The 26,448-nt window shown below is 38.8% G+C and overlaps 2 protein-coding genes across 4 annotated transcripts; both read left to right on the top strand.

The window, feature by feature from the left end:
• The first annotated feature begins 500 nt into the window (after positions 1-500).
• Positions 501-9,687, top strand: samd10a (sterile alpha motif domain containing 10a). Its single transcript, XM_059332261.1, has 5 exons — positions 501-750; positions 2,541-2,722; positions 7,865-8,033; positions 8,127-8,273; positions 9,379-9,687. Exons 1-5 carry the CDS (start codon positions 738-740, stop codon positions 9,399-9,401), a joined length of 534 nt encoding a protein of 177 aa, XP_059188244.1. The 5' UTR covers positions 501-737; the 3' UTR covers positions 9,402-9,687.
• Positions 9,688-10,136: 449 nt separating this feature from the next.
• On the top strand, positions 10,137-26,448 carry uckl1a (uridine-cytidine kinase 1-like 1a). 3 transcript variants are annotated; one of them, XM_059334053.1, is made up of 15 exons: positions 10,137-10,283; positions 15,358-15,545; positions 15,764-15,870; positions 18,570-18,740; positions 18,975-19,046; positions 19,200-19,389; positions 19,469-19,530; positions 21,294-21,310; positions 21,477-21,575; positions 21,667-21,760; positions 23,140-23,202; positions 23,313-23,435; positions 23,640-23,747; positions 25,003-25,159; positions 26,131-26,448. In XM_059334053.1, exons 1-15 carry the CDS (start codon positions 10,147-10,149, stop codon positions 26,208-26,210), a joined length of 1,668 nt encoding a protein of 555 aa, XP_059190036.1. In that variant the 5' UTR covers positions 10,137-10,146; the 3' UTR covers positions 26,211-26,448. The 3 variants fall into 3 exon arrangements, 2 of the variants coding, with proteins under 2 accessions (XP_059190036.1, XP_059190037.1); XM_059334054.1 differs by lacking the exon at positions 10,137-10,283 and adding an exon at positions 12,558-12,655; XR_009394452.1 differs by lacking the exon at positions 26,131-26,448 and having other exon boundaries at positions 23,665-23,747; positions 25,003-25,054.

Here is a 26,448-nt window from a genome sequence, read left to right as displayed (position 1 = left end):
AATTGAATGCTTTTAAATGATTTTGATTAGTGTGCGGTGACCATAGTTCAGTTAATCCAGGGCAATATTTCCTGCGATATGTGATCAATAATGTAAGTGTGCAGGTGGTGCTCACTCTGATTTCGTCCTGCAGCTCTTCTGGACAAACCCCCACATAGAGGGTCCATCACAGAGAGGGCCCACTGCCCACAGGCGCGCACAGAGCTCCCTTTCTTTAAGAAAAGGCAAAGGGGAATTCCTCACGGTGGATGCTGCAGTGATGAGAAGCCTTTTCATCCGGCTGTTTTTCAGAGTCTCCACTGGCTGCGATAATTACAGGGCCCGGGGCTGCACTTTGAGCTCACTGCGCTCATGCAAGCTCTTGAGAAAAAGCCGCGCGTCTGATTCTCACGACAAAGATATAAAACCACACACAACCAACACACGCGCGCGCGCACGCCCCTCGCGCGCGCCTGAGCCAGCGAAACCAGTCAGCCAGCAGTGAGCGCGAGGACATTCCTGTCGTGTCTTCAACAACTTCAGTCCGCGAATGACACCGGTAGACGACGTGAGCTGGTTTTAACGCGTTTTTCCCCCAGTCAGACCAGTGAGACTTGAGAGGATGTGGAGCGTCATTTCTCCTGCCGGAGCTCACTGAAACTTTTGTCGGTAAACACAACGCGGAGAGCAGGAGGTGTGTGTCGGTCACCGGAGACGATGGGAGCCTCTCAGTAGATCCACTACAGCAGCGGAGCACCATGGCTGTGGACGGTAGGCGGCTTTCTGCGGGTTATATGTAGATAAAAGCGTCGAGATTTACCTTGAAATATCCACCATTCAACGGAAACTTCGACATGAAGCTCGTTGGGAGCAGGACTTTGTTAGTCTAACTCAGTACTCGTGAGACCGGTTTGCCAGGTGTGTTAGTGATCGCGTCTGTGGAGAAAACGCCTGCTATACTATAACTGTGATAGGACAAAATACATAGTATTAAGTCAAAATATTACATTAAATCTACATAAGACCGTAGGATATATGAAAACTATGCTACTACAGCTCGGTAACTTTACACTCAGTGCTGTATGAACGCCTGTAGGGACTTTAAGAAACATTATCGCGATTTTCTGAAACAAGAAGAGGATGCAGGGCTGGCTGGCTGCTGATGGTCAGTGACTTGGTGCTGAAACGGACAGCGCGTCATTGAGGACCAGTATTAGGCCTACCAGTCTGATGGTGTGACTGTTGTTTTGGTCAGTTTTGCATTCAAAGTACTCTTACAGCTTCCGTTTAAAGCCCCGATGTGTGGAATTTCATGTTATTTGCATCTCTCATTTTATTCAGAATTTTTATTCTGAATGCATTAGTCTTTGCACAACAAAAAAATAGTGTCTTCTGTTTTATCTACTAAGAAGATTTAACCAAAATACCAAGGGAAACATTGCAGGCAGGCTAGACACTTCACAGCATGTTTAATGAAGATTTTTGTTCATGAAAGAGTGTTTCTTTCCGGCACTGGCACTTTATATGCATGCAAGTTAATGAGGACTTTTTCTTCCCACAGAAGGGCAAAACTAAAGTAAGGAAAAAAACTCAGTTTGACAAGTGTTGTTAATTAAATGTGTTTAATCCGGGAAAGGGGCACATTTGTGGTTAGAGCAGCAGCCTGGGGGCGTAATAACACTGTGAAGCAGGGTTCATATGTACGCAGCTTTGGAGCTACACCTCAAAGATACAGAAATGGCGTACAGAGTTTTATTCATAATAATCTGATGCTGCTGCTTTGCCTTGATGATTGCAGGACTCGGCTTTGCTCCACTCTCAGCGGGAGATGTAGAGTGACAGAAAAGAGAGGCATAAAGCCAGAAAACCAAAAGACAGTCTTTCATCTCTTCCAACCCTCGTTTCCCCCCTGACAGTCTCTCTCGTTATGTCCTCTTTTCAAATTCTCCTCTCAATTTAAGATAACGAAACGCATGTTAGCGCACACACACAAACACAGCTGCACACATAGCTTCAAACACAGTAAGAAAATTCTTCCAATCTGGCACATGAATCAGTAATGACCTGTGGCAATCTGCCAGGATCTGTGCCAGTAACAGCGTGTTTACTGTAGTTCCACACTTTCTTTAATTACTGGATGTTGGGAAGCCACCTGCTGTTGAGTGGGTTTGGATGTTTGCCTGCAGGCCTCCTCGTAATGATGAGAAAGTGGCTGGTCTCACAGCTCCGACATTCACCTACAAGCTCTGCACCAAGTAATAGAGTTACCTGAACACTGACTTTCATGAATTACCCAGGAGCATGTCCGGGCTCAGGTGGCTTTGAACTTTACCTCATGCCTGCTCAGTATCAGTAGAGCAGGTACGAGCAGGTACTTCATAATGAGCTCATCCCTGAATGACAGGGTGTCCAGGTGGGCATGACTCTGGCTTTTGTTCGCGTGTCACGAAGAGTTGAGGGAGTGTTTTTGCAAAGCGTGTCTCATGCTGCTTCTACATAGTCAGTGGTTACATGTAAATCCGACTGTCTAATCATTATACCTCCTGTTTTTATCTCTCCAGCGGCATCCAGTTTCAGTTTCTGCAGGCCAGCTGTGGAGTACAGGGCTCTGCCTGAGGACTTCAAGCACCAGCTGAGCCGACGGACAGGTGGGAATCTAACCTGGCATGATGGACGTGGGCAGAAAACCGCAGGAGGCAGAACAGTGAAGCTGCTGCAGCAGCCGGGTACAGAGGCCCTGCAGGTACTGAACACATGACCTCAACATGTCCAAAAGCACTTATGGTGCATGAAGTGATGTTGTGTGATACGCCAAGGGGTTTATTTATCCTTCACAGTCAAGGAAATATTTTTTCTGCTAAATTAATCTTGATGGTTCTCAATATTAAGAGATAGAATTAGATTTTTTTTGTGTGTATCCTTGGCGTTGTAAGTCATCGCTAGATACATCTGTTATTTGAGGACTCCCTACGTCATTCTGTGTCAGGACTCAAATCATGGGCTAATGTACAGATTGGTGAGGTTACAGGATGATCACCTGCTGCTGTGAGTTTTACAATCTGGTTATATCCCATCAGTGTGAGTAACTCACAATAGCCCCAATTTCTACACAATACTGACTCAGACTGTTTTCAGAAAGAAACAACAAGAACAAGAAACAATATTGAGATTGTGATTATTTAACACGATAACTCATTGACTTTGCAGTCATCTTGCATTTATTTTACTTCAAATAAATGTAATTCGACTGAAAATCAAAAAAATTAATTAAAAAGGGATACATTAATTACAAATAGTATGTAAGAATAAAGTTTTAAATAAATAATAAATAAAAATATATTTAAAGAAATAACAGCAACTATGCTGTAATGTAAGTGCACTTCCTCAACATACTGAAAACTACATTTAAAATAACCTAGGAAGAGTTGAGCTGGATTAATAATAGACAAAATGAGAGCATCGTTTTGAAACCAAATGTGGCCTCGATTGTCTTGTTTTCATAGTCGTTGTTGAAAGTTGTAATTGAAGATAAAATGTGATTAATTGCCCAGCTGTATTATGTTGTAACAACATGAACAAAAAGTAACATCTAGTGGGAATCAGTGCAGGCAAGGACTCCACTTTTGGAGTAGAATACAAATTTAACAGCACAACAGATGTCTTAAATAACAAACATAAAGGCTCTGGATGCTTGTTGAAAGGCTACAGAGGTTACATCTGTTTCATCGATAAATACGCAGAATATCTGCAGTATCCACACCCTCCTCTTGTTTCTTAAAATCTCTTCACACAAAAAGTGTGGATAATTAGAATTTCTGTTTTACTTCATGTTACTAAGTATCCTTACTTGGATTGATCCAAAACATATTCTTACTACTTCAAAACCATGTTTGTGATTCATATTAAATGTAGTGGTTTCATCAGATGGAATAAGATACCATTAAAGCCCCATGGCAATGTCAAGAAAGCAGGAATGTTCCTTTTCATTATCAGCCCAACTGCATTCTGATACATCAGTCATGAAGATTCAAAGCAACTCTAATGCGTATTTAAAAGGATTAAAACAAATATGTTATGTATGTATGCGTGCAGATCATCCTCAGTGGTGTTCAGTAACGATTCTCTCAGATTTCTGTACAGAAATGTCTGAAAGAAAGTTTCATAGTCTGTCAAATGCAGCCGGCCACCACACATTGTTGCAAATGGCCACTTTGTTAGCAGAGAATGGAAGTTGCTCTCTCCCCAGCGGGTTGGTGGTCTCTAACAGCCTTTCAGTATGGCTTTAAATAGCAGCGCTCCTTCGACACTCGCTCTGTACTGCAGCAACACTGTTGACTGAGAAACAGAATTTAGTTTGATGTTTGATGGTAGACAGTCTTGTGATTGTTGTTGCATGGTAATACACTGTATGCAAAGCATTCTTTATACATCTCTTTGTGTGAAACTTTGTCAGATCCACTTCCAGTAGCCTTTCTCTTCCAGTTAAAATTTTATTTTTTTAGTTGATACTCATTTCGTTATCTGATAACAGCACTGTCTGCTTGGCGTCGACAGACACGATCCAGTTGCACTGAAAACTGGCCTCATTTAAAGCCCTTGGTTGCAAGTCAGAGAAGCGCGTGTCTTTGTCTTCACCCCATGAAAGACTCTTTAAAAGGCAGTAATGAGCTGAAGCCAAAGCTGCACACTGGGCTGGGCTGATAACAGAGTTGTACACAATGCGTTGTGTGTTTACTTCAATCCTCTTGGATGCACATAATGTAGTGGCCGGTTTATTTTTGTTTGAGGAACATAAACTTAATCAGTGTTGAGTGTTTGGAAGATGTGCTGCACTGAGACATGTGAAGAAGTACTTTCACTCCTTCCACTGTTCAGCTTTAAGTCCTTCAGCTAGTTTTATTTACTCTTAAATGTTGTACTCTAATCCACTCCTCAACCACAGACTCCTTACCAGTACGTTGGTTTGAGAGCAGAGAAAAAAATAAACACTCATTATAGTCTCTCTCAACAACACAATACATTCAGTAATACAAAATAATAATCGTTTGAGATTTTTTCGAGCGAAAATGACAAACATTCTTTAATTCCAGCTTTTGAATGATGAGGATTTGCTGCATTTGTTTCTCTTTTTAAAAAAAAAAAACATATTTTGGGTCTGACAAAACAAGCTATTTTCTAATCACCTTTGGCTTTAGGAAATTGTTTTTTTCCCAATCGTTTGACATTTTATTAGCCAAACAATTCGTCACTTAATCTACAAAATAATTGGGAGATTAGTTAATAATGAAAATATTTACATGCAGCCTCAGTATGCAACACTGCATTCTGAATGCTGTCTGTGTAACATTACAATGACATTAAAATTCCTCTTGAATTTACTGCTACACAGTATGAAAAGTACCGGCCATTTAGTGATGATTCAGAATACATGCATCCATTCAAAAGCCAAGCTCAGAAGTCATAATATTCACATACTGACACACAAAGGGCAGCACCTGAACACTTCAGTGTTGAAGGTGTCAAGTGAGAAATACTGTGCTCTAAACATATCAACAAGAGTCAAATGAAAGGAAATGAAACCTGCTGCTCTTCAAGTGTAGTGCAGGAGGTATAAAGATAAAAAGCAACAACTTGCAAGATGTTTTAGGACCATGGTGGGTTGGAGTCAGACAGGAGACAGATAAATACTCGCCTCAAAGTTGCTGCTCTGAATGTGTCTTTGTTTGTTTGTTGTTTTGATGCCCATTAGCTCCATGCACTGTGACAACAGCAGTAGCTACTCTTCCCAGGGTCCACATGTATTTACAATAAAAATGATACACAGAATTTCTGACATCCCTGCTCTACAGACACTGACAAAAAACATCACAACTCAAAAAAGCAGTACATTAGATGGCTCTACATTATATAACTTCCTCTTAGAGAATAGAAATAATAAAGCAACTTACATCCCACTAACTACAACCCCGAATCCAAAAAGTTTGGGTGTGTGAAATGTAAATAAAAACAGAATGCACCAACATCAAAATGAGTGTGTATTTGTATTGTAATGTATTTACAAAAAAGTAAAGTTTCCCAGTATGAGCATCACATATCTTGTCTTTGTACTATATTGAATTGAATGTAGGTCACAAAGGATTTGCATATCAATGCATTTTGTTTTTCAGTGTCCCAACTTTTTTGGTATCAGGGTTGTACCAATAAATCTCCATTAATATTAGGGCTGCACAATTAATCGAATCGCAGTCGCATGAGGTGGTAAAATATCCAAATCGTAGGAAGGCGCAGTATTGGTTGAAGGCAAAGTATGCGTCAAAATACCTTCTGAATTAAGTCTTGTTGTGCTGCAAGATGTCCTGGCTTCCAAGTCGTTTACTACAACGGATATAAATCTTTGTTTAGTAGAGATCACCCATGATAATTTGTCTGGGCATTTGTGCAGCATTTAAGTAGTTTTAATCAGAGAAATTACTTCCTGACTGGGAACATTTCAAGGAATGCCGCCTCAAGTTAGAGCAACTTGGAAACTTGTAAAAATGTTGGTACTCATTTTATGGCTCAGCTGATAAGTTTCCTTTGCTCTTTGTTGGCACGCAAATGCTGGAAACAGCTATCAATCTGTCATTTCAAAGTAATCTTCTTTGTAGCCTCAATGTTAACTGAGTTGTAGATGTAAAGATATGTAATTGACAGATGAACACAAATCTACACAAAAACAACCTCATCTTGCACAGTACTGAAACATTAGCATCAAAAGTTAAATACTCGTTTAAAATGACATGAAAAAACTTTCTTCGTTGGAACATACTCTTAAAAAATGTTCCTTTTTATCAGATATAGTCATCAGTCTGACACACTAACCAGTCCTCCGGTACAAATTTTGCTCTACTCTTTGATATAAGCCAGTCTTTCTTTTTATTTATTTATTTATTTTTGAAGTCGCACTTTACTGCATCTCAGAAAATCCTGAGTTGGGGAAACTCTGAACCTGCTGAATTTTTAAAAACTGATTGACTGATCAAAGGCCTAGTTTGATTAGTCCTCCATAGTTTTACACGCTGTACATGTCTTAAGATTAAAGAGTTGGATCTCATGATCACACTGGCCTACATGCTCCTCCGCCTGGGCTTTTTGCTGTTTGCAGGAGCCGCTGCTGCATGTTCACCGATCTTCCAGACAACTTAGAAGTTCCCATCCATGCAAGTGTTTGATCTACATGCACATATGGTCACAGTGTGTTTTAATGAGTTGGAAACATGTTCTAGATCTTATCAAGGGCTCGTCTTGTCAGTCCCTCATGTATAGGCCATCTACTGTACAGTCATGTAAAAAATTATTAGACCACCCTTGTTTTACCCTTGATTTCTTGTTCATTTTAATGCCTGGTTCAACTAAAGGTACATTTGTTTGGACAAATTTAATGATAACAACAAAAGTAGCCCATAAGAGTTTTCCATGGTTTTCTTGATAATACCCAAAATCATTATCAAGAAAATCGTGAAAGAAGGCTAGATATCAGCTCTTAAATTAATCTCTAATGAGCTATTTTTGTTGTTATTATTATATTTGTCCAAACAAATGTACCTCCAGTTGAACCAGGCATTAAACTGAACAAGAAATTGAAGAAAACAGGGGTGGTCTAATATTTTTTTCCATGACTGTATGTGCATCTGTACCTGTACCCTGACATAAAACCACATTTTGTCATTTTAATATGTGCTTAAGAGGTAGGGCTGCACCTCTTAAGCATCTTTATGCTAAGCTAATACTGAGTGGCATCTGTCTTCTCATCTCAGCGGATAAGAATATTTCACAAAATGTTGGACTGTTCTTTGTCCATCTTCTCCATATTTAACTGAATGTTTGTCTGTCTGTGTGTCTGCAGTACCGTTCCAGTGACAATTACGGGATATATCACACAAGCCCGACACAGCCCAGCCTGATCCGCCCGGTCGTGCTCTGGTCACAACAAGATGTTTGTAAATGGCTTAAGAAACACTGTCCGCACAACTACCTAACCTACGTGGAGGCATTCTCTCAGCACGCCATCACAGGTCGCACTGCTACGATGATCAGAACACAGATGAATGGAAGGTGGATTAAAAGAATTGCAAAATAAAAGCAGCATTTATTTTTTCACCTTCCAGGCCGTGCGTTGTTGCGTCTGAATGGCGAGAAGCTAAAGAGGATGGGACTAGTGCAGGAAACACTTCGGCAGGAGCTGCTGCAACAGGTGCTGCAGCTTCAGGTGCAGGAGGAGGGACGCAACCTGCAGCTGCTCAGCAGAGGAGAGGGTATGTGCTTTCACTTTTTACCACTCCATTAGTTAACCTTGACTTCATGGGAATAGTTTGACAGTTTGGGAAAGACGAGATGTAAAGATTGATGCCACTATCATGTCTATATGGGAAATATAAAGTTTCACCCAGCAGTTGGTTAGCTTAGCTTAGAATAAAGACTGGAAACGGAGGGAATCAGCAAGCATGGCTCTGTCCAAGGATAACAAAATCCACCTACCAGCACCTCTAAAGCCCAACAATGAGATAGTCTTGATCAAGTAGTATAATAACTTGCCCACCACCATTTTTCTATTTTTAGTTCAGCACTCAAATTCATCATATAAAAAACTCAGGGTGCAGCTGTGCCCTGTTCTGGTTGGGTTTCGTTTCATCCCCCTCCTCACCAGGAGCCCGGTGTTGTATAAAGACCTATCAAGGACGCAATAAAACCCAGCAAGAATGTGGAGTAGCTGTGCCCAGGATAATTCTGTATAAACTGAAAGTATGGTCCAGTAACAAGAGCAGCAGTCACAGCACAGAGTAGCAGGAGTCAGATTTGACTTTATGTGACAAGAATAAGGGGACCGCCAAGACTACGGTGAAGGCGAAAAGCAAAGTCACCTATTATGCAATTTTTTCAGATATAAGTAAACCCAATCTACGAATATGTTTTCTTGTAAAATGCACAGTGTAGTCTGTAACATTGATGTTGTCATTAGCTTATTAATATTAATGGAAAACCTTCCTCACCATGACATCTTTATCATAAACAGGCTATATCTTTGCTTTTTTCGTCTGCAGAAGAACCAGCAGTTTGTTGTTTGAACAGAGACTTTCTCTGGCTTTTTGGTCTAAAATTCCCAGATACATCACCAACTGTAAAGGGAAGCAAATAACAATAATCAATTATTACACCCCCACCCCCCCTTTCAATGATTCCAGTGCTAAGCTAGGCTAACTGGCTGATGGCAGAAGCTTCATATCCACTCAGACATAAGAGTGTATCAGTCTCATCTAACCTTCCGCCTGAAAGTGAATGTGCATGTTTCCTACATTGTTGAACTTTTGCTTTAAACCTTTGGAAAAATCCAAAAACTAGTTACCTTTCTGTATTTCACAGGTTCCTTTGGAAGGATATCGTAGCCAGATTACTGGAAGAAGTTGGAAGAAGATGGAATTAACCCAAAATAAACTCAAATGTGAATCAAATCTGTTGGGACAAATCCATCCAGCGAGCAGCGATATGCAGCGAGTCATGTTGTTGAGTGGAAGTTGGCAGTTTTTCATTCCCTCTCTGCACGATGAACAGACATAATCTATACGGACTGACTATGAACTGTGATGAAAAAGCACCGAGACAATCTGCCATCAACATGTTGCTCTATTCTGTAATTAATTATTAACTGTTTCTCTCTTACTGTCTCTACCTCTTTCTCTCTCTATGAAACCTTTTTGTATGTATGAAAGCGAAACAAATAAATAAAAACATGAAAATACAAGTGTTCTTTCATTCTTTTTCTTTCTGCATCTCTTTTTTGCATTTCTTTTTCTTTCTCTATTTCTTTTTGCATGTCTTTCTTCCTGCATTTAATTGTCTTTCTGCATTTATTTATGTATATGTCTTTCTTTCTGCATTTCTTTCTGCCTCCTGATTTTTTGCATTTCTTTCTGCATATATTTTTCTTTCTGCTTTTATTCATGCATTTCGTTCTTCCTGCATTTCTTTCTTTCTTTTTTTGCATTTATTTGTCTTTCTACATTTCTTTCTGCATTCCTTGGAAACAACTTGGATGGTTTCAGGGCAGTTTTTCTTTCTCAAATGCCTTCTCAAAGGTCAGGATTGTGTGCTTTACCCTTGACAGAGCAGCTGTGAGAAAGCACGTGATTGATGAACTACATTTCCCATAATCCCACTGTTAAGAAGACTCCATCCATGGCTGTAACCAGCCGATGCCACCGGCTCCGAGGTCGCCAGATCCTCATGGAAGCGGAGTGCGGGAGAATAATGTCATCCCGCTCGGACAGGTACACGATGCTTTATCAGTGCTTTCTACCCGTGTTTGATTTCTCTGTACGAAAATTATTCATGTGGTATTTTTTATTTTTTATTACTCAGCCTGCAGCAGCGTCCTGTTCCGGTTCTGTAACGCTAACCACACTGACTCCCCCTCTTTTCCTCCAAACGACAAAACCATCAGACGTGTTTCGTCTCTAATATTAATTGTATTTTATTAAATCCATCTCTGTATATAATATTTATTTGTATAGTGTAATGACAGATTGGTGGCTGTAGATCCATCAGATGCTAAGGAAACATGAAGCTCTTCAGAAATAGGTGAGCTGCATGTTGACATCAGTCGTGCGTCACAGCTTCTAACGGGAACAAGTGAAATATCCCTAAATATACTTTTAAATCAACTTCAAGTGAAGTCTTAAAATAGAAGATAATTTATTACACCTGAGTATTTTAAATTGTTTACTTCCGTTCTTCAATATAGAGTAACCATATAAAATAATATTCTACTTAAAATAATGCAAACCTATTTTTCTTCACCATTTTAACCCTCGGATAAACAATATTTCCTAGTCATCAGATAATTTATTAAAAGTAGCAATGTTGCACTGTAAAAGTATTCAATTCTAAATTTAACTTGAGTTCAAATAGTATTGACAGCCAAATGTACATAAAAAAAAAAATTTAATCTGCTTATGGAAACTGTGATTTTATTATATTGTTTGACCATTATTATTTATATAATGACATACAAGCAAAACTTAAATAAACAGTCTTTGCATAATTTTTTGTAACTGATCATATGTATTGTATGTAAATACCATAGACTGTATATAAATGGTAAATACTTAATTTTCAAAGTCATCAGTGCACACTCACCGGCCACTTTATTAGCTACCAGGTGTACCTAATAAAGTGGCACAAGGTGTGGTCCTCCGCTGCTGCAGCCCATCTGCATTGAGAAAATGTCTTCTTGGTTGTAGCAAGTGCTAATTTGAGTCACTGTTGCCTTTCTATCATGTCACAACCAGTCTGGCCTTTCTGACCTCAATGCAGGCATCAACAAGGCATTTTGGCTCACTGGATATTTTGTCTTTTTCGGACTATTCTCAGTAATCCCTAGAGATGGTTGTTAGATCAGCAGTTTCTGAAATACTCCAGACCAACAACCCTGCCACATCCAAGGTCCCTGAAATCACCTTTCTTTCTCATTCTGATGCTCGGTTTGAACATCAGCAGCTCTTCTTCACCATGTCTAAAAGCTTAAATACATTGAGTTGCTGCCATGTGATTGGCTGATTATATATTTGCGTTAATAAGCAGTTGAACAGATGTACATAATAAAGTGGCTGGTGAGTGTCAATAGTAGCCTGGCAGATACATGTTGTGAAACAGAAATACTTTTCTCTTAGTTTTTAGTGGAGTAGAACTATAAAAAAGCATGAAATGGAAGGATCTGGACATCCAATGACTAAAATCCTTCATCTGTTTTAAATACATAGTTAAAAACACCCAAGATCTTGAGTATATCTTAAAATTGTGGCTTAAGACTGAATGTATGACTGCTTCTGTCAGACAACCACAACACATGAAACAGACTGATATCTTGCTTCAAATTACAGATTTAATTACCTTTGAAAATAGGATACATATAATTGGACACATTAAGGATAATGCGAGTACACAACTTAACAAATATAAACATAGATCTAGTCATTTAGATGCAGTAAAGTTACATATTATATATCTAAGACCAGGAAAAGACGGCGCTTATTTGGGCTGAAATGAAAAACAATCATCTAATGTAATAATCGATTATTGTCATTTTTGTGGAACAATGCTGTGACTCCAGCTTCTCCAGTGTGAGAAGTTTCTCTGTTTGATCATTGAATGTTTTTGGACTGTTGGTTAAAGAAAAGAAGCCGTCTAAAGACTTCATAAATAATACTTTGCTCCTTTTACCACGTCACTGTGCTGTCCCTCCAGAGTTTTAGTGTTAAGATGAGTTAACGGAGAGGAAGGATCAGCATTCGTCCCGTCCTGCTTTTGCTTACAGGTGCCTCTATTAATACCAGCCAAGCGGCTCTTTGCTGCCAGTGTTCCTGTGATCCTCTTAGTGTCTGTCACACTCACTCGAAAGGAAGAGGACACATGGACTGTAGCACTGAGAGATTTGTATCAGACATGTGAATGAAGACAGTAAAAGTAGAGCAGAAACAAACCTGTAATTTACACTTTACCACTTTTGGTCAGCTATTTTTTGGTCAGTGGTTGTGAGAGGCGAGATGGAGGGCAGGAGGTTGTCGTCTGATGCAGATCTGACTCTGCTGGACGGAGCAGGAGCCAGAATCTCTGGCTGTTGGTCCCTGAGGTCTGACCGCAGGTAAGATCTGACTCTTTGTGTTGTTTCCTCCCAGGAAGGATGGCACTTTTTCTTCTCACACACTCTCAAACACACTGTGGATGTGTGTGTGAGCTATAAATATAGTGTCTGAAAGGGGTTGTTGAGAGGTCGGAGGAAGTGCAGATGGGGGTTAGTTTGTCGGGACTGTGGTGTGTTTTATTTGTGCTCGGTCACAGAGGGTTGGCCGTGTTGTCTCTTCAGTTATTGTGTGCAGATACAGTACAGTATGTATCACAAATAGAGTTACTAATTTGATTTCTAATTACTGCCTGTGGGAACGCAGGAGTCCCTGAATCATTGTGTGACGCAACAGCTTGGCTGACTTTTATTTGCTCCATAGTAAACAGTCGTGTGAGAGTCTAATCTTAATTACATTAAAGGGATTTGAGCTGCGATTTGAAAAACATGAAAATTTGTGTTCTTACTTTCTGCATTTTTCTTTCTGCTCGTCTTCCTTTCTGAATTTCTTTCTGCATTTATTTCTTTTTGCATCTTTATTTTTTTTCTTTTTCTTCCTGCCTTTCCTTTTATTTCTTTTTAGCATTTCTGTATTTCTTTTTGAAGTTTTCTTTTCTTCGGCATTTCTTTCTGTTTGTTTTTTCTTTAAACATTTCTTTCTTTTTGCATGTATCAAACAGTGGCACTCACACAATATATGTAGTGGTGGAGGAAGTATTAATAAGTATTAATATTAATAAATAGAAGCTAAGTCTTTGATACCTATTTGTGTCAGTAATAGCAGTCTCATATAGATGTAATAAAAAAATAAAAATAATCACTGCAGAGAAAATATCAACATGAAATACTGTAATATAAAGAACATATGTTTATTATTACTCATGCATTAATATTTAGTGAGGATTTACTCAGTTGAGGTGGAGCAAATAATTAATTATTTTATGTTGGGCTGTACCTAATGATTATTTTCATTATGGATTTATCTGCTGGTTGTTTTCTTCAACAATTGTTTGGTTTGTGAAACATAAGAAAACGGCTACAATAATGAGCTCAAAGTGACATCTTGACTGACAAACAGTCAAAACCTCAGAATTATTCAGGGAGAAAAAAAGCAAATCAGCAGCAGCAAAGCTGGAAGCATTCAACTTTTGGCACTTTTGCATGAAAACTGACTCGACTGATAACTCAAACATGTGTGTGAAATCTTAAAGTGACTACAGCTGTCAAATCAATGTAGTGCACTAAGAAGTTCAGTCTTTCCCTCTAAATGCAGTGAAGTGGAAGTATAAAATGTCAAGTACCTCCCAGTTTGTTCTTTAGCACACAGCAGCTGGACAGCAGCCAGCAGCTCAAAGGGAAAGTTACACAACACACAACAATGTGTTGGATGTGTAACTACAACAAGATGTGTTCTTCTTGCTCTGCAGGTTTTGGTGTATTTAAGTTGATCCCTGCAGCTGTTTGCTTTGCAGACGTCACTGTCAGACAGAAATGTGTTAAATTTATTTTCTTATTTAAATGTTTTCCACTGTATACACAAATTAAATATAACTTAATGATTATTTACCTTAATTATTATTTACTTAATGATTTTTATTATTTGTCATTTTATCAATTCAGGAATTGTTTCAGCTCTATTTTGTACTCCAATACCTTCATTTGTTCTGTTTATTTCCTGTTCCATACATCATCTAAGATATCATAAAAGAAAAATCTATCCCAGCTTATAAAAAGTACATTTGACCAAATTTCCGGTAACGCTTTATATTGAGGTCCTTGTAATAACCATTAATTAACAAGTAATAAGGCCCTTGTAAGTCCTTACAAGATGCTTATTAACATTACTGTGTGTTTATAAGCTTATATAAGTGTTAATAATGGCATCACAAACACCCATGACCCACCAATTATGTCTTTGCCATGCCTTTATTAATCTTATTTTGTTTGCTTATTGATATTAAAATATACTTTATTGCTCATCTATTATAAGTTAACTATAAGTTAACTATGCTTTTTGCAACTACCAGATCTAAAGCGAGAACAATGCCTTATTACTTGTTAATTAATGGTTATTAAGGACCTTATTATAAAGCGTTACCAAATTTCCTTCCCCTTACATTTAAACTGTTGTTGAAGTGGAAGTATGGCAGTGTTTTGATCCTGCAGGCTGTGGAAAGAAGACTTGAGTCATACACCTGTGTGTGTGTGTGTGTGTGTGTGTGTGTGTGTGTGTGTGTGTGCGTGTGCGTGTGCGTGTCTGTGTGTCTGTGTGTCTGTGTGTGTGTTCAGGCTGTTACCTGTGTGTGTGTCTGTGTGTCGTGTGTGTGTGTGTGTCTGTGTGTTGTATGTGTTCAGGCTGTAACCTGTGTGTGTGTGTCTGTGTGTCGTGTGTGTGTGTGTGTGTGTGTCTGTGTGTTGTGTGTGTTCAGGCTGTAACCTGTGTGTGTGTGTCTGTGTGTGTGTGTGTTGTGTGTCGTGTGTGTGTGTGTCTGTGTGTTGTGTGTGTTCAGGCTGTAACCTGTGTGTGTGTGTGTGTGTGTGTTCAGGCTGTAACCTGTGTGTGTGTGTGTGTGTGTGTGTGTGTGTTCAGGCTGTAACCTGTGTGTGTGTGTGTGTGTGTGTGTGTGTGTGTGTGTGTGTGTGTGTGTGTGTGTGTGTGTGTGTGTGTGTGTGTGTGTGTTCAGGCTGTAACCTGCCCCGCTGTGTGTTTGCTGTTGTTACAGTGGGAGCGGGGAGGACTCGTTGGACCGGCTCCTGCCCCCCGCCGGGGCCCCTCGCAGGAAGAGCACTACCTCACTGAGTAAAACTGAGCCTCCTCTGCTGCGTACCGGCTCCCGCACCATCTACACCGCCGGCCGACCTCCCTGGTATGACGAGCACGGAGCGCAGTCAAAAGAGGCCTTTGTCATCGGTATGACGCTGATGATGTTTTCACTCCTCCTGACTCTTTTCTTCTTTCACCACCTTTTCGTGCCAGATTGTGGCTTTGAGCTGCAGAACCTGTCCTTTTCTGTCGTCTTATACCCATAAACACTTTAGTGCTATCACACACGCATACCGCCAGACAACATTAGACACACTCTGAAAAACACACATAATGGGCCATTGAAATGCTGTGTGGATCTGCAGGGTTGTGTGGGGGCAGCGCCTCAGGGAAGACCACCGTGGCCAATAAGATCATTGAGGCTCTGGATGTGCCGTGGGTTGTGCTGTTGTCTATGGATTCTTTCTACAAGGTGAGGGAGGCGAGCATTTTACTCTGTTTTTGTCTTATTTTATTTGGCAATTATCTGTGAAGAAATTAAATGTTTTGTTATTTTATATGATTTGAAATTCACATTCAGTCACAACATATCAAACCAATTACTACACTTATATTATACTTATTATGCTCTCTGTCACAGTTTGGGGTAATAACCTTGTAAATTACAGCCGGTGAATGACTCAGGATACTAAGGAAAACCCAGACCAATGTGGGATTTTTTTAATACCGATTTTAGGGTGTGATTACCAATGTGGCAGCCACTATTGTGATATGACAAGGCTGCTTTCTTAAACAAATAAACATTAGAATATTTTACATTATTATACATTCTACATACAGTGTGTTATACTCCAGAAATCAAAACTAAGAAAATAAAGAATACATAAAAATAAAATAAAAATGTTAAATAAACCTGACCCTTTAAATTAGAAACAATAAATATAAAATAAATGGCTCAACACTACTGTGTGTTCAGTATCAGTAAATTTCCGATTATGTAAATTACAAAATCATTTAAAAAATACATAAATAGGTAAATAGTACTGTATGTTCAGCTTCAGTCAATTACTGACCATTTAATGAATAATACATATAAATAAAATAGTTTAAATAAACATTAGTGTATATTGAGTCAGTCAATTACTGATGGTTTAAATAAAAATTAAATAAATAGCTAATACAATTTGTTAATGAACCCAACCATTGTTTTGTGCATTATATGCTCTCTAAAACAGTTTACCAATAGGTCTGTTTTAGGTCAAAATCAAATTCTACCTACAGTTATACAGGTTTAAAGGGGTGATTTCTCTGACCAGCTAAAAATAAATGACACTGTACCCCTGTGTATTTTCACAATAGCTATGTCATGAAAAGTAGACAAACTGCACGTGACACTTACCAACTATATATTCTATATACTGATACTGATATTTTTTACGTTTTCCTCAAGCGCACCCCTGAGAGAGGGAAGAGCTCGCTGCACTATTCTTTATTCTGTATTTATCTCTATGACAGGACATAAAAGCCTCAGTATAACTTCAACTTAAACTTTATTGTCCCTGAGGGGAAGATTACTTGTCTTCCCTCTCAGCCTGGTTAAACACAGAACACCAACTAAAGCATAAAACATAATAAATACATTAAATTGCAGAATATTTTAAGACAAGCTCACATAAAACAATGTACAGAGACATTATAATCTTTAATAAAGAGATAAAACCTACACTTCATCCAGCCAGCTTAGTCATCTGTAATTAAAACATTATCATCTAATTTTGTAAAGAAAACTTCAATACAAAATAAGATTTAGAATTGTATGCACATGTGAAGATGAACAAATTAGGAAAAGGGAAGGAAAAGCAGATAACTTTATTGCTATTTATGTAACTTTATACTTCTACTTGACTATATTTTGAGGCAAATATTGTACTTTTTATTCCACTGCATTTGCTGCCAGCTTTAATTACTTTTCAGGTCAAGATTTCACATAAAAAAACATGATCATTTTAAAGTGATTAGACATTTTTATTAACAGTATATTAAGTAGTTAAAATTAGCCCTACCTGGACAACAGTTAAACGCTGTTTACTTAAATACATCAAAAATATTTAATTCAATAATATATTTGGAATATACATAACAATCTCAATGAGGTCATTCTGCATAACGAGTACTTTTACTTTTGATACTTTTAAACATTTAGTTGCTGATACTTTTAAACTTTTACTTAGGTAAAGTTTGTAAGTTTTGAATGCAGGACTTTTACTTGTAGTGGAGTAAGTACCTTTACTTAAGGCAGCTATTCTCAACTGAGGGGTCCTGACCCCAATTGGGGTCGCGAGATGATTTCTGGGGGTCGCCAAATCATTTTGGAAGTCAGCTCTGTCTCCACTGTGTTAAAGTGTTCATGTGATTTAGTCTTTTTGGTCATTTAATGTCTTTTTTTTGGTCATTTTGTTGTTGTTTTTTGTCATTTTGTGTATTTTTTATGGTCATTTTGAGTCTTTTTTTTTGGTCATTTGGTGTCTTTTTTTTGGTCATTTGGTGTCTTTTTTTTGTCATTTTATGTCCTTTTTTTTGTCATTTTGTGGTCATTTTGTTTCTTTTTTTGGTCATTTTGTGTCTTTTTTGGGTCATTTTGTGCTTCATTATTTGTCCAAAATTTGTTGTATCAACTGAGTTTGTATGATCTGAACTGTGCACGTGAAATTCTGTTCAGTGAGCAGGGGTCGCGGACAACATGCATGTTAAATTGGGTACTACTGACTTAAGGGATCTGAATACTTCTTCCACCAGTGGTCACACCACACAAAATGAATATAGACAAACACAATTAAATGACACAAATCAAAAGACAACAGATTGTAAATATTGCATTAGAACTAACAGGAAAACTTCAGTCTGCACGGCAGCAAGACGGAAGAAACCAGTGATGAAAGATTAACTAAAGTTATGCACTTAAAGAACACGTTGTAGTGTTTAGGTATTTGGCCAATTATTCACAAGAATAGTTAATAGCTCATTTGCTTTTTTGCAGAGTCGAAAGTCGTTCAAGCACATTAAAAATTACATAATATCAAATGTTATTGTGCAACAGCAACTTTAATGTGTAAACTTTCCAACATTTGTTATCCGCTACCATCCTGTGAACATTTATCTGCTGTGTCCCAGGTTCTATCCTCAGAGGAGCAGGCGCTGGCAGCAAGCAACGACTACAACTTTGATCACCCGGGGGCGTTTGACTTTGAGCTGCTGGTCGCCACACTGCGAAAGCTAAAGCAGGGCAAGAGCGTGAAGATCCCGGTGTATGACTTCACCACACACGGAAGACAGAAAGACTGGGTGAGTTGTGTTTATCCCCGGGAACTCCTCAATGATGATTTCCTCAAAGACTTGTTTAAAGATTAAATATGTGTCCTGTGATTTCATAAAATGGAAAGTAGAATGCAGCAATGAGGCATTCAGTGTTTCTGTGGATTGATTTTTCAAAGCTGGAAATGTATAATATAAGTGACATCCTGCAGCTTTCATCCCAATAAAAGCTTTGAAGACTGTTTTTCTCTCCTCTTTGTGCAGAAAAATGTTTATGGTGCCAGTGTCATCATATTTGAGGGAATTATGTCTTTTGCAGACAAAGAGCTTCTTCAGGTGAGGCAATGTGTTTTCTTTTCTTCCTTTTGTAAAGAATTCTTGAGTGAAAAGAAACAATCACCACCAGCTTTTTGTTGTTTGAGCAGCTGCTTTTGCTGAAAGAATATTATTGAAACGTTCCCGGGGTGTGTTTGCTTTTCCCACCTGCAGCTCCTGGATATGAAAATCTTTGTGGATACAGACTCAGACATTCGGCTGGTCCGCCGGCTGCGCAGAGACATCACAGAGCGGGGACGGGACATCGAAGGCGTCATCAAGCAGTACAACAAGTTTGTGAAGCCGGCCTTTGAGCAGTACATTGAGCCGACCATGAGGCTGGCTGATATTGTTGTGCCAAGAGGTGAGACTTCCCCTCTATCAGAGACTTGAATAACTACAGAGAACACACTAACAACATGCTCTTGTTTTCCCCCTTTAAGGTGGTGGGAATATGGTGGCCATTGATCTGATAGTCCAGCATGTTCACAGCCAGCTGGAGGAAGTGAGTAGTCACAACACTGATTGTACATAAGAGGGTGGCGCCACCATGTGTCCAAAAGCTGCAACACACAGACAGAAGGCGAGACTCTCAACTGTTTGTGCTTCAAGCTAAAATCAAAGCAGAGCTTTCCAGTAACAAGCTTTCAGTCTTCTTTCCCTCTCACTTTGGAAAACAACGTTAAAGTAGAAGTCTGGCGTCCCACAGAAAGACCAAAACCAGCGGTTAATTGATTCTACCACATCCTAGTATTGCCTGTGAAGCCAAAGCTAATAGATCTTCATGTTTGTCTGATCTTATCAAACCCTTTTTGGTTCCTTTGTTGAATCTTTTTAGGTGTTTTGTTTAGTAGGCAATGGAGACATGCACTGTCTTTATTTCACTCATTATCACACTCAAACTACAGATATTGTGCTGTGCTGAAAGGGTGCAGTGCTTTCACCACATATTTTGTCGCTGCTCTGACACTCGTTAACCATGTCCTGACTCATTTTGCTGCAAGGCAAAACAGCATTTACTTCTCACAGAGGGGTGGATGTGCTACAGCTGCAGAAACTAAACTTAAAAGCAAAAAAACACAGTGGAAATATATTGATTCTTTATCATTCAGCAGGTCTAACTCGATAAATAGCAGGTTTGTCTGCATCCCAAATGCGTGTAACGTTACCTGAAGGTGAAATGGTTCTAGGACAAAATGACTTTGGGTTCATCTGAAATCAGTGGGTGCACTAGTAGCTACAGTGCAGGCCGTCAACAGCACTGAAAAATAGTTTACAGGTCCAGAGGGTGGCCTCCAATTAACAGATTATGCTGGAAGGCTGTGGCTATGTTATAACGTGTTTGCCACCAGTTATCTTGTCTCGCAGACGTCTGTTGTTGTCTTGACAGCAAGAGGGAAAAAACTATCAAAGAGATGAAGAAAGAAAAATCAGCAGCTGAGCTTAATAAATCTGGTTAATTTGTCCTGTTCGGTGTAGTTAGTGGTGGAATGTAACTAAGTACATTTACTCAACTACTGTACTTAAGTACACTTTTGAGGTACTTGTACTTTATTTGAGTATTTCCAATTTATGTAATTTCATACTTCTACTTCACTACATTTAGAGGTAAATATTGTACTTTTTACTCCACTACATTAAGCTGACAGCTTTACTAAGTTACTTTCAGGTCGAGATTTAACATAAAAAAACATGATCAATTTAAAGTGAGAAGACTTTTTCTTAAAATTAAACCTCATAACAGTATATTAAGTTGTTAAAATGAGTTCTACCTTGAAAAAATTGAAATGCATCAATAATAATCCAATAATATATTTGGAATATGTAGAATATAACACTGTAAGTGGGTCCATTCTGCATAACGAGTACTGTAAGTACATTTTAATGCTGATACTTTTTTACTTTTACTTAAGTATGTTTTGAATTCAGGATTTTTACTTGTATTGGAGTAATTTCACAGTGTGGTATTAGTACTTTTACTTAAGTTAGAGATCTGAATACTTTTTCCACCACTGTCTGTAGTTTATTTTGAGTCATACTTGTATCATTAATACTCTTCAGTACTACATCTGCAGCAGAACATAGTCCTCAACAAATACACCATTTACTTATTATTTGCAGAAAGTTTATGAGAGACTACATTGCCCAGCTTTCTCAAGTAACTATATTTGTGACCAGTTTTTAATGATTTTCAGCAGCAATAAATGGTCTTAAGGGTGCTCACTATCTTCATCTTTCACCCATCTTATTATCTTTCTCTTCATGCAGCGTGAGCTCAGTGTCAGGTACGCTTTTATGTATTTTGACTTTACCCTCTCTTGTTCATTGTTACTGGACATTTTGTGCTGTTGTGTGCAGACTGAACCTTCACACTGTGTGTCTGTGTTAATGATGACTCTCGGCTGTCTGAGTGCAGCAGAATAACACAGTAAAACCTTTCCTCGGTCTCAGGGCGCTCCTGGCCTCCGCTCAGCAGAACCAGCCGCTGCCCCAGACGCTCAGCGTGTTGGAGAGCACGCCGCAGGTCAAAGGCCTGCACACCATCATCAGGTACCAACCTGCGCTCCATAAATACGACTCTGAGTCCTCGTAACAGTTTATACAATACGAGATTTAAACCTTTTCTCTCATTGTCATGCAGGAATAAAGAAACCAGTCGAGATGAGTTTATCTTCTACTCAAAGAGATTAATGCGGCTTCTCATAGAACATGCTCTCACCTTTCTACCGTCTCAGGTGGGTGGACCATAAAGTGAATTTTATATCATCAATATTTATATATTAACAACGATCACATGACTACTTGGATGTGAAGTGAGTTTCTTGTGGATATGAACCTGCATGATTATGGATCTTTGCGTCTTTTAGCTCATTGTTTTGGTTTTACAGCTCGCTTTACTTTTACTTTTTCGTTTCACTCTCACCGCTCGAATCAGTGTTGTCAGTACAGTTTTAGTTTCTGTTAATATAGTTTGAAAATCAACCTGCTGAGACATGAATCCTGTTTGAGATGATTATAATAATCACACCCTGACTGTTCTTATAATTATAGGTTTGTCACAGTTGTCGCATGGTAATGAAGCTGAATGCAAAGACTGTTTAGAAACTTTAAACTCCAACTCACTACCTCAACTTAAAACATCGACAAGTTATCTTTTTCTCCTCTATCCTTTGTTTATTAACCATTATCACACACAGACACAGTTCTGTACATGCAGCGAGTACATTACATTACATTACATTACATGTCATTTAGCAGACGCTTTTGTCCAAAGCGACTTACAATAAGTGCAAGTTAAACAGTACAAGTTTAAAGTGTGTGGGATCTCACCGACGTTGATGCTTTAAGCCTCAGATTGAAATGGGTTGATCAGAAGATGTTATATTTAGGATTTATTGGAAGACTGTTTACAAGACAGACCCAGAATTGAGCTTCAGATCAACATTTTTAATCACAAGAGGAAGAGAAATATTGACAGCTATCTAGTGAAGATTTTCTTTCATCAGGAGTACAGATACGGACACATTTTACTGGGATGATTCTCATGCTTGTAATAAGTAGAATATCTGTACTAGATACTTGTTTTAAATCAAGTACTCTGCTCAAACCTGTAAACAAAAACCTACATAGAAACATGGATATACTTTGCCCCAGCCCTGTGGAGCTCCAAATACCATACCTCCCTCCAAACATTCACAACTCAGACTCACTCTGCTCACTTAACCCATTGAAGCCTGGAAAGCGGATACGTCGTTTTGTAGTATTTGTATAAGCTCTTAAATATTTTTTGAATTTCATTTCTATCTGCTATAGAGGCTGTTGAATTTCCGGAAAAACTTCAGGTTTTAGGGACTTATTTTAAAATCGCCCAGAGGTTTTACAGGCAGTTTTTGGCGTCAATGGGTTAAAAATCAACCTTCAACCTTATCAAGAAAGCCTACAATAACTGTCATAACCTCAAAATGTCGTTTTTTAAAAGCGTCTTTTAAAGCGTCTTTGAGCACTTAGAGCAGAAAAGCGCTCTATAAATCACTTATTATTATTATTAGGATATATTCTGTGGGAATTGTGTGTTTGTGTGGTAACATTATATTTCTTGTGTGTCTTCTAACAGCCTTGTGTGGTCCAGACTCCACAGGGTCAGGAGTACGACGGCCGTAGTTACAACGGGAAAGGGGTGAGTGATGCTCTGGTTGTTTTTACAAGGTCTTGTTAACTTCCAGTCGAGTGTGTCCACTGGGGGTTTTTTTTATGTCGTCACACGGCTCCACTGCCTCGTCCGCACAGATCACCGGTGTGTCGGTGCTGCGGGCGGGAGAGACCATGGAGCCCGCCCTGAGGGCCGTGTGCAAGGATGTGCGCATCGGCAAGATCCTCATCCAGACCAACCTGGACTCGGGCGAACCCGAGGTGAAATAAAACGAGTCATTTTACACCAAACGCTCGCCACATCTTTAAGAAAAAGTGTCACAAAAATCCAACAAAAAGATTAAAATGTTTTGATTGTTTTTCTTTTTTTTCCTCTTTCTTCCACATGATGTGTGTCTCCGTGGTAACTACCCTTCCTGCTTTCGTAACCATGGTAACCCGTCTCCTCCTCTCTGGCCTCGCCAGCTGCATTACCTGCGTCTGCCCAAAGACATCAGCGAAGATCATGTCATCCTAATGGACAGCACAGTCTCCACCGGAGCTGCTGCCATGATGGCAGTACGAGTCCTGCTGGTGGGTGGATATTCACATCTTCTTGTTTTTACAAACGTAGAAGATATTGGAAAAAAAACCATCAATAATTATCATTCAGATAACATAACTCATAAGTGTTTAATTTTGTTTCATGCTGAACAAATTGAGCAGAAAGATATGACCTTTTCAGGCAGTGGTGGAATGTAACTTCATACATTTACTCAAGTACTGAAGTGCAACACTGATTCCATAAAAGTTGGGACGCTGTGAAAATGTAATTAAAATAGAATGCAGTGAATTGCAAATACATATACAGTATATAGACAATATTTTAATGCTAAAACAGGAAATGTCTATACTGACATTACTACTGTTGCTGAAGTACAAGATAACTTTTTTGTTTTTTTCTTTTGATCATTCAGAACAGCTTGGGAAATTAATTAAATATTTTTCTATTGTGCCTATATACTAAAACATATTTCATCCAGACAGTCAGAGAAGTCTTTGAAGTCTGTGGAAACACCCAGTATGGATATTTATCATTACTCCTCAGTGAGACAAAAATACGATGCTCCGTCTGATCCCTCATCGTTTTATCACCCATCACAATGATTATTGATTGGAGGTTTAGGAGATTAGATAAAAATTATTCCTGGAAAGAGAAGTGCTTCTTTCCTCTTACTCTCCACTCACTAATTATTAGAGCCCGACAGATATTATCGATCGATATTGGCCTTTTAAAGTAATATTGGTATCAGTGTATCTGCTGTCCAATATGTGCCGTCATCAAAACTTTTTTTACACAGTATTTAATGAAGGGAATGGTGCTTGGCATGATTTTAGAAATGGTGTTAGCTATTCATTGTTTTTTTCTTCTTTTTTTTTAAGTCGGCAATTGACTGAAAAGTATGTATTTTTAGCTATTTATTTAATTCCTATTTACTCTTAATTTTCTCAGTTCTATCATTTATAGAATTGGCTGACTAGTAATACATTGTTTATATAATAATGTATAACAATGTTTAATATAATTTAATGACGTTTTATATTTGGATACATTTGCAGATTGGTGAAGAATCAGTCCACAATCCACATAAAACTATCTATTGTCATTCCAGCTCAAAAAATTACTATATCTGCCACCATATCGGTTATCGATGAGTTTTCCCCCTCTGAAATCAGTATCGGCATCAGACTCAGAAATCCCACATCAGTCGAGCTCTACTAATGAGCTGTCTGCTGATGAGCCGGGCCGCTCTGACAGTTGCTGCTGTGATGTGTTGTTGCTGAGCAGGATCACGAGGTGCAGGAGGAAAAGATTGCGTTGGTGTCGCTGCTGATGGCCGAGCTCGGGGTGCACTCTGTGGCCTACGCCTTCCCCAAGGTCAAAATCATCACCACCGCCGTGGACAAGAGTCTGGACGATTTGTTACATGTAATTCCCGGTATCGGTAAGCCATTCACACGCATGCACTCTTTCTCTAACTGTGCTGTTATATCAGAAAGCAAACATTTCACCCCGCGGTAGAACTTTTCAGTGGTGGAATGTAACCAAGTACATTTACTCTACTCAAGTACTGTACTTAAGAATAATTTTGAGGTACTTGAGTATTTCCATTTTATGTAACTTTATACTTCTACTTCACTACATTTTGAGGCAAATATTGTACTTTTTACTCCACTACATTTAGCTGGCAGCTTCAGTTACTTTTCAGGTTTAGATTTAACATAAAAAACATGATCAATTTAAAGTGATGAGACATTTTTATAAATTAAACCACATAACAGTATTTATTAAGTAGTCAAAATGAGCCCTATGTGAAGAACTGTAAAATGCTGCTTACATAAATGCATCGAAAAGATTAGTTAGGAGTAAGTAAGTAAGGGATTTGAATACTCCTTCCACCTCTGCAGATAAAACTACAACTTCTGTTTCGTCAGATGTTTTCAGCACAGAACCCTGTCCCGGATATAAAAATGTCCACGGTCTTCGCAGCAGATAAAAGATAATAAACGTTTGTGTTTCAAGTTGACAGATTTCATTTCATGTCCCAGCGGATTCTAATTTTATGCTTGTGTCACTTCAGATTTGAGGCGAGCACCGCTCTCGATCAGCGCTGTAACTAAACGACACAGTGTGCATATCAGATAGACCGGTCTGTTGTCTGAAAACATACATAATTACATAATTAAACAATACTTGCAAACATTAAAATGAATATGCAATTCAATATGTTACACCAGTTAATTAGTCTCTCTTTTTGTGATTTAATCATGATTTCACCCCTTTAGAAAACCATTGCTGAGCTTTTTTATTTCCTGTTCTTCCAACCGTTGCAGCTGTGATGTTTTTTCATTATTTTCCTCAGCTTCTAACCTGCTGATTCACAGCAGCTCTGAGTCCACTGTTGTGTGTTTTCAGGGGACTTTGGGGACCGGTACTTTGGGACAGACGGGTCCGACAGCTGGAGCGACGAGGACGAGGAGCAGCCGTCATACTGACACACACATCTGTGAGCCACTGTGAAAGAAATACAAAACACTACTTGAAAACTCCTGTTATTGTGCGTCCTCCTCTTCAGACCAGCAAAAAAAAACAACAATTATATTCACTTTTTTGTGTACGTGAACTTTTGTACTCTTAACAGGTTTCTGTCAGGTTGTGTGCAGGAGGGATGTTTGGTCTATTTGCAACTGTTTGTAATTTTCGTACAGACGGGTCACAGAGGTGAAACAGTGC

This window comes from Centropristis striata, chromosome 5, assembly GCF_030273125.1.
Source record: "Centropristis striata isolate RG_2023a ecotype Rhode Island chromosome 5, C.striata_1.0, whole genome shotgun sequence".
Classification (NCBI taxonomy): Eukaryota; Metazoa; Chordata; class Actinopteri; order Perciformes; family Serranidae; genus Centropristis; species Centropristis striata.
Note: the sequence above shows the minus strand (reverse complement) of the source record. Positions and strands in the feature narration are given on the sequence as shown.

What these genes read in the sequence shown, in the direction of transcription:
- samd10a (XM_059332261.1), top strand. An exon ending in CGGGTACAGAGGCCCTGCAG is followed by an intron (nt 2,723 to 7,864) that starts GTACTGAACACA and finishes GTGTGTCTGCAG; the next exon opens with TACCGTTCCAGTGACAATTA. An exon ending in CTCTCAGCACGCCATCACAG is followed by an intron (nt 8,034 to 8,126) that starts GTCGCACTGCTA and finishes TTCACCTTCCAG; the next exon opens with GCCGTGCGTTGTTGCGTCTG.
- uckl1a (XM_059334053.1), top strand. Translation starts at nt 10,147, where the DNA reads ATGAACTACATTTCCCATAATCCCACTGTTAAGAAGACTCCATCCATG. An exon ending in GTAGTTACAACGGGAAAGGG is followed by an intron (nt 23,203 to 23,312) that starts GTGAGTGATGCT and finishes TCGTCCGCACAG; the next exon opens with ATCACCGGTGTGTCGGTGCT. An exon ending in TGGCAGTACGAGTCCTGCTG is followed by an intron (nt 23,748 to 25,002) that starts GTGGGTGGATAT and finishes GTTGCTGAGCAG; the next exon opens with GATCACGAGGTGCAGGAGGA.